This window comes from Molothrus aeneus, chromosome 1 (assembly GCF_037042795.1).
Source record: "Molothrus aeneus isolate 106 chromosome 1, BPBGC_Maene_1.0, whole genome shotgun sequence".
In the NCBI taxonomy this organism is placed as follows: Eukaryota; Metazoa; Chordata; class Aves; order Passeriformes; family Icteridae; genus Molothrus; species Molothrus aeneus.
Window position 1 is genome coordinate 8,134,581 of NC_089646.1, and position 16,560 is coordinate 8,151,140.

The 16,560-nt window shown below is 37.8% G+C and overlaps 1 protein-coding gene across 1 annotated transcript in view; it reads right to left on the minus strand.

Moving 5' to 3' along the window:
* Positions 1-513: 513 nt before the first annotated feature.
* The window catches only part of PAXIP1 (PAX interacting protein 1), a 31,116-nt gene continuing 15,069 nt past the window's right edge, over positions 514-16,560 (minus strand). Inside the window, exons 7-21 of the mRNA XM_066551046.1 lie at positions 15,441-16,161; positions 14,525-14,619; positions 13,478-13,573; positions 13,017-13,154; positions 11,579-11,700; positions 10,442-10,626; positions 10,272-10,315; positions 7,827-7,894; positions 7,351-7,453; positions 5,036-5,204; positions 3,788-3,888; positions 2,505-2,639; positions 2,350-2,425; positions 1,770-1,834; positions 514-1,288 (exon numbers count right to left, since the gene is read on the minus strand). Of these exons, the coding sequence (XP_066407143.1) occupies positions 1,277-1,288; positions 1,770-1,834; positions 2,350-2,425; positions 2,505-2,639; positions 3,788-3,888; positions 5,036-5,204; positions 7,351-7,453; positions 7,827-7,894; positions 10,272-10,315; positions 10,442-10,626; positions 11,579-11,700; positions 13,017-13,154; positions 13,478-13,573; positions 14,525-14,619; positions 15,441-16,161 (2,130 nt within the window). The 3' untranslated portion in view covers positions 514-1,276. The remainder of the gene's footprint in view (positions 1,289-1,769; positions 1,835-2,349; positions 2,426-2,504; positions 2,640-3,787; positions 3,889-5,035; positions 5,205-7,350; positions 7,454-7,826; positions 7,895-10,271; positions 10,316-10,441; positions 10,627-11,578; positions 11,701-13,016; positions 13,155-13,477; positions 13,574-14,524; positions 14,620-15,440; positions 16,162-16,560) is intronic.

Here is a 16,560-nt window from a genome sequence, read left to right on the forward strand (position 1 = left end):
ATTACAATAGTCACACTGGTAGAAATGTTACCATTCCAGTGATCCTCACACAGCCCCTACTGCTCCCAAAAGAAAAGCCAAGCACAGGAGCAGGTCAGGACAAGGATACAGGAGAGGAACCAGAGCCAGCAATAAAAGGCAAGAGGCACACAGTGACCTCTGTGGGACATTTACTACCACTGTGTTCTTACAGCAGCAATTTGTCATTCACTTAAGCACTTTGTTCAACTAAGGCACTGGGAGAAAGGCAACAGAATCAGTAAATCCAAGCACCAGCTGGATTTAAGCCACAACACAAGAGATTTGAAATCAGTAATTTCCTTAGGGGGGAGTGCAGATACTCACTTGTCTATACAGCATCAGAGCTGAATTGCCTTGATGATCAGAAAGCAAAAAAATGCTTTTAGGATCACTTTTTCATCTACTAGAATCTAAACTGATAAAAATGGTCAAATCAGATTATTAGAACTGTGTGTGTTTTAGGAAATACCACTGAATATAGATTCGGGAGACTGGTTTTTTAATATTTATTTAGTAAAACTTACTATACAAACAAAAGGTTATCACAACAGTGGAATATGCAGGGTTATAGTTTCTCCTTCAAGCTGCTTCTCTGCTTCAGTAAAAACACATATATACATTTACAATTATTTCCCTTTAAACACTGGGATTCATATATTAAAACATACCTGGTAAAATAAGCTTAAAATAATTTCACATTGCTTGGAAAAAGATTTGAGTAATTTACTCTTACCAGAGTGCCATTGTTGCACAGTATTCAAAAAAATGAACGACCACTAAAATATAGAGTAAAACATTTAAAAGTACATTTATTTCAAATGTGGGCAAAATATCAATATAAAAGAAAATAGAGTATAAGAAATAAAAATAAAGTACAAAACATTTTCATCTTCGACATCCATAATTTAATAGATAACAAGCCCTTTTATTTTTACATCCAAATTACACTTTTGGCTGAAGTACCATAATTTATTTTAAAATGCTTAAAAATGGGCTCATCATGATACCTAAAGTGGGCTCTTTTAAAATGGTAATATAATACAAAACATAGTAAATTATGTTTCAGCATAATAAAATTACACATCCTAAAAAAGATGCAGTTTATTTTTGCTTTCCTGCTTTAAACTGCTCATCATCCCTAGGAAAACAGCTGGAAAACAGCATCCACAGGAAGTTCTAGTTGCTTTGTACAATGGCTGAACAGCTAGATATAATGCTCCAAGGATTCTGGAGCAGTAAGGCATTTTACTATCCATCAAGTAAATTTATATGTAAGCATGTTAAGGAAGAACAATTGTAAGAAATGGCAGCAAAATACAAATTCTATTTAAAAAATGCATAAAGACACAGAGGCCTTACTGGTCCCTCCACTGCATTTATCAAACAAGGTTTATAATCTTCAGAAAAAGCTGTTTTCCTCATCTGAAAGTACCTTGTACCAAATATTTCCCTTAGTGGCAAGTTCTTTTCCCATTGCCTAACATTCTACTATTTACTAATTAATTTTACTATTTACTAATACTTACTACTCCTTTGTGACTACCCTGCCTTCCTTCTCTTTTGAAGTATTCCCCATCAAAAAGTCAATTCCATGTTGAATTTAAGCTACTTTCCTGGGTGTTAAACTACCCTCCTACCAAGTAAGCATTACATATCCTAAAAAAACACAATTAATTAGTTCCTAAATAAGAAAAAACTTTTAGTAAACCATTCTCCCCTAAGCAGCAGAATGTCTTTAAACAAAAAGGATATGATTCATAATCCAGTGTTTGAGTAAGCACTCCAGTCAGGACAAACTCAGCATTATGGACATCTGGAAATATCAAAATTCATACAGTTCACACAGAAATTCTGCCTCATTCTGCAGGTGTCTCACACCTGACACTGCACCTGGCACTGTTACTAAATACAGCATTTCTTGGGGCTCTACACTAAAGTGAAAATAACTAAAGTGAAAACCCCTAACTCACTTGATGAATACTAAGATGGTGCCCTGGTTTCAGTTAATTTTCTTCTTAGTAGCTGGTACAGGGCTGTGCTTTGAATTAGGATAGAATAATGTTGCTAACACACTGATGTTTCAGTTGTTGCTAAATTCAAAAATATATGGTGATCTGCCTATAAGATAACTATTAGATATATCCAGCAAACAGCTGGCTTGGACTTCTCCATGGCTTGCAGGACAGTCCATGTATTCCTCTATTACTACCTGAAAGCTTCAAAAGATCTCTGTATCTGTATAACAAGAGTAATAATAACTGGGAAATAGAAAAAAAAAAATCCAAGTAACAGTTATACTGTTCAATCACAAAAAACACTTATACCTACCTATGCCTCGTGCGAAATATTCTCGACATAAATGAAGGTCATTTTCACAGGAAATCAAGATTATCTCTGGCAAACTCTAAAGGAAAGAAAGTAGTTAGGTCAGAAGAACATGTAAGTCATTATAAATAAATTTTAGAAAGCAACACTCAACACACTTTGTTCTGCTTATGCTCCATGAGTTTTCGAAAGGAAGGTTGTTTGGATAATACTTTTCCTCCTGCACACTCCACAATGGCTTTCATGGTGGAAAGACTGGGACAAATTCCAGGTGTAATGTAAAAATATTTTCCCTAAAGAGAGAAAAGAAAGAACAAGCATTATTATGCTATTTGATTTCTGTAACACATGAAGTTTTAATGTCATGTCAGACTTTTACACAACAGGGCAGGCTTTGTAAGCTGGGGTTGGGCTTATGGACACAGATTCATCAGTTGATGAGTTGTCCTTAATTACTGCTGATGTTTCCCCTGGAGGGGTAAATGTACAATTTTGATGAATTTGAATAGTTCAGGTGTGTCTATTTCCACACCTGCAAAGTAACAACTGCAGCTTGGTAAGACATATAAGAACAATGCTCCTCACTTCTTTGAGCACAGGGACATCTCAAGTGTTATAAAAGAACATTTACCTTTTAATTAACACCCAATTTATTACTTCCTGACAAAAATTATTCTACTACTTGACTGAGATAGGTGACCAAATCACAGAGTAGATTATCTCTGTTTATCAGCCAGGAATAAAAACCAGAAAACACCTTGCTATTTAATCTGCAAAACTGAGAGCAAAATGTAGCATTTAGACATACTAGAAGACATAAATTCCTCTTCATTACATGTAGAAAAAATACCTGTTTTAGGTGGTTCACCTCCACAAAGAGGTGTGATTCAGTTAGGCTGAAGAATCTTTAGCAACTCAGATCTCCAGATACCTCTCTGCATTGTAATGCAATTTTAACCAGAGGCACAAAAACATCTTCCACCATCCTAGCAAACAGCCTGGTGGAAATGCAGCCTCCAAGGAGATTCACACTAGAACTCCCTGAGGCTGAAGGGCAAACTCACTCTCACACTCCCATTTTTATGGGCAAGTGCTCTGGCTACAAGGCTGGTGTAAAAAAGAAAAGAGAAAACAAAGAAAACAAAGTCCCTTCCATAAATGGCTTTTTGCAAGTAACAGAGCAATGTTCTAAATTTTGGAAGGGAGCAAATATACTGAGAATGGTTAACTTCTACAGGATCCAGTCATTCAGAGGGTTTACATCCACCCCAATGCTTAGGCAAAAAACAGGCATAAGGTCAAAACCAAAAATTAAAACAAATGTTTCATGTTACATGCCAGCCTGCCCTGCTGCTTTCAGCTATAAAACCTGTGGTCCCAATGCTGAAAAAATCAGGTTGAAAAAGTCCCAAGTATTTAAATGCTGTGGTAAACTGCATACCTTGAACAGTGGAGCTACCTGTGCTCTCTTTAGAGACTCCTCTAAACTAAAGCAGAAAAGCACCTCAGCTTCAGCATCTCTGAGCACAAAGTTCTGCTCATCTGAAAAAGAAAGACTGATGATGTGGCACACAAAACACAGACATCCCCATGGCCCAGGATGGAATCTGAGCAGAACATCCTGGTGGCAAAGTGGCTCTGAATGGCAGACACCTACTAGAATTTAACATGATTAAAACATCCCTCTTCATTAGGCTTTTCACAAAGATGACACCCAAATACTTGGAGAATTAAACTGTGTTTTACACTTGCATACCTAACAACAACCACAGTGTTAATACTCTTTCTTCCAAGGGACAAAAGAAACAGGACAATTTTTGTAAACAATTGCCATATTTTCCATCATTACAGCAGGTACAAAACTGAAACCAGCCCATTAGCTATAAATCAACCTAATTTCAGTAAATAAGTAAAGTACTTCAAGTACTAGATCATAACAGTCATCCTACATCCCCTGATTTTCTTCATCTTCCAAGAGTTTTCAAATTAATCAGTTTCTCAGTTCACTGATGCTGAAATAAGCAAATTGCCTTCCTGAGATTTCTAAAAATGTTTGCTGGTTCATTAGTTAATGATCCATATATTCAAGTCTTTACAGTGATTAGCCAGCCATTTTCTTCTTACAATTATATATGCACAAAACAATCATAAACCAAATAATCACCCTTTCAGAAAGGGTGAATTAAAAAATAATGCAGCCATGAGTAAAAATCTACAAAACGTCTACCCAAGAAAGAAATACAATACTTAACAATATCCAGCCATTTAATCACCCCAACACTAACTTTTTAAGTGTGTTTTTCTTTCATTTAAGGGGAAAAAACTGTATTAAAACAAATGAAAACTAAATAAAACAATATTCTGCTGAAAGAGAACCTGACTAAAAAAAAAAAAAATCACATAACTCTTGTGACAGCTTTGCTTAACCATACTAAGACAACCTTCTAACTCGAGTGGAATACAAACTAGCTGCTAATATCATTATTTTAAAAACTTTGCAAATTATTCTTCAAGAGGTGTGAATGATGACAATCGGACTTCCTGTAAAATTAAAATTTCTCCTTTCAAAAGCTGAACTCCTTAGAAAAATGTAAAGAACACTGAAGTCAGAAGACAAAACAACAAAATGTATTTAAATATGTCAATCAACATTTATTTTACTGTAGGAATTGACACTAATTTAACTTACCAACAAATTTCTGGCATTTGAAACACTCCTCTAACCACTCTGGAGTTACTATGTGCTTGACTACAGAAATTGCTGTCAGGAACTTGACAGTTCGAGTCACTTTACTGGCAATGAGATGGGTACACTTCTGGGCAGAGTCTGCTACTTCACCTCCAAGGATATACAGTTTCTGAAAATTGTACAAAACACAAACCAGAATGGAATAGTTGTTAAAAAATAGAGGGAAAAAAGGAAACTAAATATTAGATCATCACATCAAACAAAACTAAGCTCCTAATGAAATTGTAAATGTAGATTATTTAGTGTTACAGTGATTCCTTTACTCAAGCTGATTAATTTAGACAGAATTTACAGCCACTGAATATCCAGGTATTTCCAGACATAAATATCACCTGTCAAGATTGAAAACAATTTCCCACTTCCGCAGTTTTTTGATTTTGAGTTGTGCTTTTTTAAAGCAAGGAACTAACTGTAAGACACAAATTAATTTTTTTTTCAGTGAAACAGGATATTAAATTTAAAGTAAGCAACAGTAAGAATATATAATAATTCTGCTCTCTTCTAGGGAAGGTGTAGTACACACTGTAGCTACAGCAAACTTAAATTTTGCTAGGCTTTTCTTTAAAGAGAAAAGCATCTCATGAAAAACACATATTCCACATGCATTTCTGATGATACTGAGCAACTATTCCCTTTTCCTTGGTTAAGCCACCAAACTCAAACTAGCTCCTCACAGTTGCTACCTTATCAATTAAGCCAGTCATTATCTGAAGGAATGAGTGACACAATGAATGAGCTGGTGAGGCACATCAGATTACCACAGGTGTTAGAGATAAAGAGTGCTCCCCTCATAAAAATTTCAAGGATGAAAAAATATTTGGACAGCTTTAGTAACCATGCACCCTGGATTTCTGATTAAGACAATCAGTTTGCACAAATAAATAAAACCCACACCAATATCTCTAAGTATAAATATTTAACAGACTAGGGTTTTTATTGCATGAATGCTTGGCAGTCCCACAGCAAGAAGGCTTGAGGGTTAGTTAGGTTAGGAGGCCTAAGAGGTCTCTGTGCACTCCACTGCTCTGATAATGATAAGCACATAGGATAGACAGGGACAGTGCTTTTAGCTCTATTTTACCATGCTCTGATGGGTTGCATAAAGATGACCCATGAAAGTATTATTTAATGACACTGAACCTCTCCAGTATTTACTTCCTTCCTGGTAATAAACACCCTGTAAACAGGACATTGCACTCTGAAAGGCAAAGGCTGCTTTTCTATGTTCACCTCAAGCACTCACATCCATGAATGTTGACCTTGCAGACCTGGCAAGATTTCCACTGTGATGTGGAAGGGACCCTTTGGCCATACAGGTACAAAGATTACTCCTCCATCTCAGTAAAATGAGCAGTACCCAGCCCCAGTTAGGTATACAGACTCTGCAGAGTTTTGACAGCATCAGTGCTGACAGGTTTACATTCAACTTCACAAGCTTTGAGGCTGAAGTTGATTTTTTTTAATTTGTGAGCCATAGCTGTTACCAAAACAGATTGTCTAATATAATTAACCTGGAACCAACAGGACAGAAACAAGAAGTTGATACTGGAACTTTATGGGAAGTTCTTCTTCTGAAAAACATTTTATGTCCTAAAATATTCAATATCAAGCTTCAAATGCACACACTGCAAGGGAAAAAAGACCTCTGAAGCTGAACCACTTTAAAAACAAGTATAGGTGTAATAAAGAAAATATTTTATATTTTTGAGGACATCAAAGTGTGTATTTCTAAGAAACGTAGTAACTCAAACTAGGCCTCAGTTACTTCTCATTATCTGAATGTTATAAATAATATACATTTAAGTTTTAGCAGAGCTTTATTAAGGAACAGAACAAAACCTCCACAGGAACATACCCCACACCTGCCATCAGCTTTGTCATCAGCTGTCTTTGAAGCATTTGGTACTACAGACAGCAACCCCACTAGAAGAATCCTGGGTCTTATCCAGTACAACTATCACTCTTTTTCTCACCTAAATTTGGTCATGAAATTTTCTATTTAAAAACAAATGTGGAAAGGGCTTTCTTGCCTTTTAAAGCAGTCCTACAGAAAGAAAAAGCAAGTAGCACAGTAGTGTAAAGTAGTTAACTAAAGGAGAACAGCTACCAAATAAAAATCATTTCACATAAACCTACCCTAACCTCGGCTGGTAAGTACTGGTTTTCATCCACTAGGTACATGCTTATCAAGTCTTAGCAAAAATTCAACATCCATTGTTTCAATGTAGTTCATAAGAGATAAGCCTGAAAGTCACCTTAATGTACTGTTGCACTTGCATAGGTTCAAATCCTGTGAAGAGCACCATTGGTGTCAGCTCAGGGGTGAGTTTCTTCGTAGGTGGTGGCAGGTCTTCAATCCTACAGAATATGGGAAATACAGCAGAATGTGGCATTTGGGCCCAAGGCTGCAGAACTGTCATTTTGAAATTAGACATGCACACTTTTGCAAGTTTCACCAATGGACTCACCCAGATGACTGAGAATTAGGCACAACTTTTTCTGAAAAAAAACCCCACTGTGCAGAAAACACAACATATTCTCCTCTTTCTGCACTCTCACAACTTCACTCTCCTAAATTATTGTTTTATTCCTGCCAGCTGAGGAACTGGCAAATCCAAAGGCCACTGAGAGTTATTTCACTGAGCAGGGCACAGGATGGTGCAGGCTGATGTGCAGCTGACCCTTCTGAGGAACAATCAATAAACGGGCATTGACTGCTCGCTGTTCTTACCTCGCTCTTTTGGAAGACGGCTGAAGACTGGCTTCATTCTGCTTTGGTTTCAAAGGCAACCTCACACCCTGAAATCACACCAGTTCCATGTTTAGATCTGCATTTAACAGGGAAAACAACTTCTATCCTGAATTAATCACAAATGAAAATTACACCATGCTGAATACGTGGGGCACCTACTACTGACACAATGAGCCCAACGGCAAAGCTGAGATTCAGCCAAAGCTTCTCCACAAACTTGGGCAACCCTGAAAGCGCACACCAAATAAAATATTGTGGAACTTTTTTCCTTTAAATAACACTGCTAATTATCAATGGAAAAGCCAATGATTTAAATGAGAAAGAGACTGAAAAGCCTGTCCATTTGTTAAGCACATGAAGACTACAATAGTCTTCCTGGTGCTAAATTTAATGGAATGGTAATATCCCAGAAAATAATTCTGTTTTAAACTCAAGTTTCCTAACTACATAAACAGAACTGGATAGAAAGTGCCACCTCTCCACCACCAGATCAGCCTCCAGAGCATGTGCCTAGGGGTGATCAAATGTAGCTTTTTAGGTTCTCCTTGGTCTGAGTAACTTGAAACCAGAGCTCCCAGGTGGAGGAGTGTGCGATATCTATTTCTTTTAACCTTCAATACCTGAAATTTCATGAAGAATGCTAAGAGACCCATGACCAGAAAGACAGGCAGCAATGTACCAGCCTTGCTGTGAGAATGTTCCTTTGGGAGGAACAAGCCACAGGGGTTTGTTCCCTGCTCTCAAGCCAGGCATTTTTATGCTAGTCAGCCCATAGCATGAGCAGCTGGAAAGAAAAGTGCACATATTCACATTTTGATAGACATTTCAACTATGAAAATGCAAGAGGTAGATGGCATCAACAGCATCTGACAAGACAGCTGTCCTCAGAAGAGGATCCCAAACCCCAAGACAAATAGAAATACCTCCTGTGAAGGAGTGAACTCCCTGACAATTCCACATGCCCAGCATTTTCTATTACCAAACCATACTCCTATGTGGGCACGCAGAGGGCAGCTGGATCAGACTGTCCCCAGAAGCCCTCTTCAATCTAAATCACAAAACTCCCACCTCACATGGGCCAGAAGGGTCCCCATATAAATACAGAAGGGAAGGTATTAAATTACCCATCCAATCTCTGAGGTCTCCATTTGCTACACAAGACAAAACTTGGACAAAAACCTGGTGTGACTAATGCACACAAAAAATAAATCCAGTTTTAAGATGAGCTCAACTGCTATGTGGATGCAAAGGGTGGTGGTGAGAAAACCAAAACTGAGTTAGTTAAAAGCTATTTTAAATCCTAATAATGCTCACTGAATCTTCTCAAGGACTTTTTTCTTTTGTAACAACAGAATGTTTTCCATCTTCAGGAAAGTATGAAGACCACGAATTTTTAAAAGCATTTAGTTTTATAAATGAGAGTTTCCTACAGGCCCATGAAACAAATCCACAAGGGTCTATAAGAAGAACGTTTCAAACTTTGGGTCAGGAAAACAGTAGTGCCTATTGCTAGAGCTGAAAGGTATTCAAGCCACAGTGCCCAGAATCCCCATTTAAAACATTGCTGCAAATTACATTTTGAGAGTTACTGAGCAGCTCTTTTCTGAAGAGTCTAAAAGTGACTGAGATACAAGTGATCCAAACACAAGAGGTGAGGCAAAACGTTTTTGTGCAATATAAAATGTTAACTGAGAATCACCTGTAGTACAAATTTACCTACATCAAGACATACTGTGAAAAATTATCAAGTATAAATCTGAAATGGGAAGAAAATTTACAATACAAAAACATGAGATAGGTGTAAGAGCTAACAGGGAAACTGCAGCTTAATATGCAGAAAACTTACATTTTGCATAGTTCACAGCAAATACCATTCATGACAAAAATTTAGTTCTCTTGTATGTTTTTCAATGTACAATTTTTCATTGTTCATTCCCATTGATGTTTCAGGGTTATCAACTACACTTTTTTGCATGTATGGTATATTTTTAAGTATTAAAATACATGGTATATATGCCCATGGTTTTAGTTCTTAGTATATATCAGAGAGATGATATGAAGTAGCAGCACCCTTAACTTACATTATGTATCAAACTAAAAATTCAGTCAATATTCTAACAAACTTCTTACTGATTTTGGGTGTTCTGTCTTAAAAACCCTTATGTGGTCTCATCTACATAGTGTTAGGCACTGATTTAAGAAGTACTGATGTAGAAACTGAAGAGTGAAATATCTAGCCTAAGGTGTGTCAACAGTAACTAAATTTTGTATATCCTGCTAAAATTCCTTAATTCTGCAAAAAGATTATTTCTCAGATTCCCCAAAATAAAATAGAACATTAGCAAGAAGTACAACCAGGAGCTTCAGCACAGGCAAGGAGTGTTCTTATCAAAACAGCTGTATTTATACAATAATTCAACATACCATTAGAAGTTCTGGTGACACCTTTAATGGGACTCTCCAAGCATCTAGGGAATGGAGAAGAGAACAAAAATGACACCAGTGCCAAGTTATTTATACCAGAGGAAACATGTTCCTGCTGGTGGAACAGGCACATAAAAATGCTGCAGAACAGAGGGTTTTGTGACTCTTACCCAGCAGGTTGAGCACCAGGTGCTGGCTGGGGGAGAGCGGGTCCTGGAGGTTGAAGACGGTGTAGCGGCTGTGCTGGATCTGCCGCAGCGCCTCGAAGTTGCCCAGCAGGATGTCACAGAGCCACTGCGCGTTCACGCACGGGATCCGCCACTCCTTGGCCTTCTCGTACTTCAGCCCGCTGGCCCTTGGTGGGCAGAGAAGGAGAAAGAGAATTTGCATTGCAAATACAAAATATAGCAATTTTTAATAATAAACCTAAAATATCAGTGGTTTTTATTGGTCTATTCTTTGTTTTAACTGTGATAGGAGATACTCCAAAAAATGCTTTTGTTTTACGTGTCAGAACAAGCCAGTCAGGAGAGAACTTCTGCTGCAAATGGAAACTTTAGACCTGGATTTAAATTTTCCCTCCTCCAATTATTAAAAAAAAGGTATTTTATTTATGGATGATCTAAGAGCATCACTTAGCAATATTATAAAACAGGAAAGTTAGAAATTACTTCTGTTTTGCCTGTGTTCAGAGGCCAAATTTATCACTTAATATGTGCTGTAATTTAGTTCAAGAAACAACACCACTAAGTTTATTGTTATGAAACTGCAGAACTGATTACAATTAACAATCTTATAACAAGCCACATGTAGCACCTCACTGTGGTGGTGTTTGAGGGTACCCAGGAGAAGAGAAGAGATGAGAATCTTGACTCCATGTTTCAGAAGGCTGATTTATTATTTTATGATATATATTATATATATTAAAAGAAAACGATATATTAAAACTGTACTAAAGAAAGGAGACATCAGAAAGCTAGAAAGGAATGAATAATAAAATCTCGTGACAGACTCAGAGTCCAACACAAATGGCTGTCATTGGCCATTAACTAAAAACAATTCACATGCAGCCAATCAAAGATGCACCTGCTGGTAAACCATCTCCAGACCACATTCCAGAGCCATCAGACAGTTATTGTTTACATTTCTTTTCTGAGGCTTCTCAGCTTCTCAGGAGAAAAATCCTAGTGAAAGGATTTTCATAAAATATGTCAGTGACACCTCACATGTTCAGAGAGGCACTACCTGGGAAGAGGCTGCTGAGAAGCAAGGACTGTAAAGCAAGGACTGTGGAGTGCAGCACTTACTCTTTACAGATGAGAACTGTATTGCTGCGACACAGGTAGCCCGTGTATTTGGCACCTGCTAGGTAGGCCATGAGCTTGAGGTCATCTCTGTCACTGTCAACAAATCCTGTCACAGAGATTATCTGCAGGCAGAAAGACAATTTGAAGGAACTGAACATTGATGGCACTAACAAAACACTCCCATGAAAAATATGTTTCCATGACTAACTTTTTATATTACAATGAAATAAATGCACAGTATGGTGTATAAAGCACTCAAAGCATGGTTTGTAGGATACAAACAGTACAATTTAAAAGTGATTTGTTTATACATAAAAACTCCAGGCTTCTGATTCAGGAAGAGTAATTTTCACTCTTCTGGTCAGCTTTTTCTTATTTACAGAGACCACAGCATGATTATGGAAGAGCTCAGAGCTAATTTGTTTCTTACATGTCTGCCATCTTCCTTCTACTGCTATTTACATAGAGGCACACACAAAAAAATGCTTACACTTCCTTGCTCTACTCTAAAAATTTGAAAATTGTGCTTTACTTTGCAATGAAGCCAAATAAACTGTGCCAGCTGATCATAGGTGGTGAACTGTAATTCAACATCTTCCATTATTATCTTTAATCCTGACAGGTTTTTGTTTTTGCCATTCTCATTCCCTTTTCATTAGGGAAAGGCAACAGTACTTCTGTTTAAAACTGTGTTTATTACATTGCATATTACATTTACTACTCACCACTGAGTAGACACACATGTTGTTATACTCTGATTTTCCCAAATGTGTATTTTTTTTTTATGTCAGTCAGGACAGGCTATTAGCAAGGCCATCATTCCATATGTCTGCATCCAGCACAAAGAAATCCAATGCCAAGACATACTTTGGCACCTTGGTTTATACTGCATAGTACATTCCAAGATGCCTCTCAATGAACTGGAGTTTTCCAATTCCATAAAATTCCACTTTCACACCTCCTCATTGCACAGGCAATGGAACTGTGACCTCCTATCCTCTGATTAGCAGCACAGGCTTCCTTTTTAGGTATTTGCTAAGCACAGACTAAGAAAAACCCTCAAAAATCCTCTCCAAATCCTGGGTTATGGTAAGGAAGCACATGCTGTTCGATGTGCTGCTGCTCTGCTGCTATAAACCGTGCAGCCTGGATTACTGCAACCTTGCTGTAAGTCAATCTTTGCCCCTCAGTGTCTGAGAGTAACTCACAAAGGCAGGTGTTACTCCTCACCACTCTGAACTCAGGGAGACTTGCAAAGCACTGACAAACACCTGGCAGCAGCACCACATCAACACAGCACCTTAGGATTAACAGAAGCTTTTATTCCAAGGCAAAAAAAAAATGTGTAAAGCACTTTCTAGCTCTGTTTTAATACTGCTCATGGAATGAAGCAAGCAATGAAGCAAGCATTCTTTCAAAGTAAGCTTTTCCTTCTTACATGTTGAGAGCATGGCTTTCCTCCTGGTGGAAATGCCACTGGAAAATGAAGGGCTCGATGAGGTGGGACCATCTTCTTCTTCTTCAAGATTGCATTCAGCCAGTGTGCTGTAATACATCTCTTCCTTTCTCTTAAAGCCTAAGAATACAGGCACAAACAGCTTTTAAAACCCAAAATACATGTTTATTTTTTTATACTTTTTCAACAAATCAAAACTTAGATTTTAATTGTTTTCTCTACATTTTAGACTCCTCTTTCTCATAGCATCTTCCTTAGTGCTCTCTGGAACAAGTCTACTACATGCACTATGAAAGTTTGTACCCCAAAAAAACCACAAATCATAACAAAAAACAATGAGAAACTTTAAATTTGCTGTCTAAGCCTGAAGCACACAGTGCAAAGGCCTGCCTTTCCAGTGATAAAATGAAAGCATGCACCCAGCAGGTTCCCAGCTGGCTCACCTGAGCATACATGTTACTGACTTGGCTTTCACAGAGAAGGTGAGTACATCTGCTCGTGAGGGTTGGGTCCACTGTCCCACCGTGTGCTTGGATGATCTGGTAAGAGAGCAAGTGCACAACTTCTAGGATATAACTATTTTTACATTACATTAAGAAACAAAAAGTCTGAAATGAAAGTCCACCCTTTAGGACACTGCCACCATTAGCACCACTTCACTGAAGAGTTACCCCCCAAAACTAGGTTTGTTATCTAGCTTTAGAACAATTTTGAAAACAAAAAAGAAAATTAAATATGCGGCTTTTCACTGAACAAAAAGTCTATTTTTTAGAAGAAATGGAAAAAAATAAACAAAATAAAGATATATAAACAAAAATAAACCTTCTCATGTTTTTTATTTTTTGTAGTATAACTATTAAACAATTTTTCATGAACTATTCAATTCTATCTCAGCAATAAACACAAGTGCTGTTAAAAATGTCAACAGCTTACTTGATTATGCAAAATTGTAGGGAAAATTCAACTATAAAATCCATCAGAGGTTTCTGAAGAACATCAAAGTCCTCTTATTTAGGAAAGGATACAATCAGATTTTTCTGAAAAATAGAAGTTGGCAAAAAAATAGAAACACTCTATTCTTCCATCTTATTCACTCAGGTGGATACCTCACAGGCTACTAAATGCCAAAATTATATGCAAAAAAGAATGGTTTTATACAATCAAGTTAAAGCTAGACAGTGATGCTATATTACATTTGCTGTACTACAGCTGCCTGATTAAAGCATAAATAAGTGGGAAATAATTAAGGCTGCAACTTATTTAGAGCATGTTCTGATTGAAGACTTAATTCAACCAGGCTGCACACCTAAAGTATCTTTATTACTTTTTCTGGTCAGCAGCAGTTGAATAATTCTTTTTCAGTTTGTAACAGAAGAATTACACAAAAGAATGCCTAAAGAAGAGTGAACAGTGCTGAAGTACTTCCAATGTTTTCTTTTAGAATTTAGGGAGTATGACATTATGTTATATTATATTATGCACAATCTTACCCGTTTCCAGGTCGCTAGCAGCTGTTTGTCAGACATCTGCTCTGGGTAATCAGCAATTGCAAAGACACAGCCCAGTAGGAAATACTCTTCTGGAACTGAAATAGTTTGGCACATAAAGAATAATTAAATACTTAAAAGTCTGAAGAGTTTATCTCAAAATACATACACTACACCGACCTCCTCCTATTACCAGGTTATAAACCTCTTTAGTGTACTTCCTTGGAAAAAGTAGGATTCAAAATGCCAAAGCTGAAAGCCTTTAAGGCTCAGCTCAATCCAGAGTTTGATTTTGTTAAGAGTAGGTTTTCTTTCCTGGATGAAGAGGGGCTAAAGGGTCACCAGAAAGAAAACATAAGAATACTTCCTCTTTTACAGAGATCAGCCATGAACAGCCACAACAATCAAAAAGCTTTCAGTTCTACTCTAATTCAAAGCAAGGTGTGACAACTTTCTGAAACCGAATCTTCAATAATTTACTGGTATTTCTGAAATTGTAGCTGTTGGAAGTTTCCCCCTCCCCCTGTTCCAAAGGAAAAAAAAGTTTTTAAACAACTGTGCTATGCATTTAAATAACACTTTTCTGAAAGTATAGGTTGTGTGCCTGTGGTATCAACTGTATACTTGGAAAGAGAATGTTCTCAGCACTCTCATGCTTTTCAGATTGCTGGATCATCATTAGCTATTATTTGAATGAAAGAATATTGTAAGTATTAGTATAATATTATAATAATATTATCATTATAGTATTATCATAAGTAATATAAGTATTTGCCTAAAAGTCAGAAAAACAGTTCTGAGCCAGGAGTGGCATTTCTTACAATCCCATCCTGTAAACACAGCATTACTTTTTGATATTCTACCCCACTTCATGTCATTAGCTACTTTTTCCCAGGATCAGAAGGCAACAATTACTAACTCTCCACTGCTGGATCGTGCCCAAAAAGCGGCTGCTGCTGCAGTTGCTGCTGTTGCTGCTGGTGGTGTTGTGGCTGCTGGGCTGCAACTGGAAGCTGTAGTGCTTGAGGTGTCTGAGCTAAGTGCTGCGCTGCCTGATTCTGCATTTGCTGCTGCTGGTGCTGCTGGTGCAGTCGCTGTAAGTGCTGCTGCTGCAGTTGCTGCTGCTGATGTTGCAGCTGTTGCTGTTGCAGCTGTTGCTGTTGCAGGTTCTGCTGCTGCAGCTGTTGCAGCTGTTGCTGTTGCAGCTGTTGCAGCTGCTGTTGCAGCACATGCTGCTGCTGGAACTGGAGCGGCTGCGGAGGGCGGTGCAGCTGCTGCTGCGCGTGGAGCGGCTGCTGCGGGAACTGGAGCTGCTGCTGGGAGAACTGGTGCTGCTGATGGACTTGCTGCTGCTGCTGCTGCTGCTGCTGGGGAAACTGGTGAGGCTGCTGCTGTTGGAAAGACTGCTGGGAGATCTGGGGTGGCTGCTGCTGCTGCTGCTGGAGCTGCATAAGTTGCTGAGGTTGAAGGTGTAAAAGAGGATGGTGCTGTTGCTGCTGTGCTTGATGTGACTGCTGCAATAAATGTGTCTCTGGTGTTAGTTTCACTTGACTAAACAGCACCACATTTGGATGTCCCTGTTGGCTATGATTTACTTGTTGTTCTAAACTTTTTGTAGGTGCTGAAAGTGATTGTAATATCTAGAAAACAAAGATTATTTTTGTGACCTTTTGGTTGTCATTCGGTTTTAAAAATATTTAAAGAACTACTGGGAAAATACAATTCCTAAAAGAAAAGAACCCTACACCTAAATACCTTGTGAGCTAAACAAAATCTTTAACTGCCTAATAGCAAAATGAAACTACAGGACTTACACAAAGAGAAGTGTGGAGCTGCATGGGACTCCTAATAAACAGCAATGCACATTTTAGTTAAATTTAAGATTAAAGCCCATCCCTGTATTATTAATAATTTTTCCAACAGCATTATGACCATTAACACAATATTAATAATTACATTGATCAACTGCAATATTAATTTTAAAATCCCGCTGGCCCATTAAATTCAGAGCTTAGTTCCATAGTCCTATTTTCACTTAA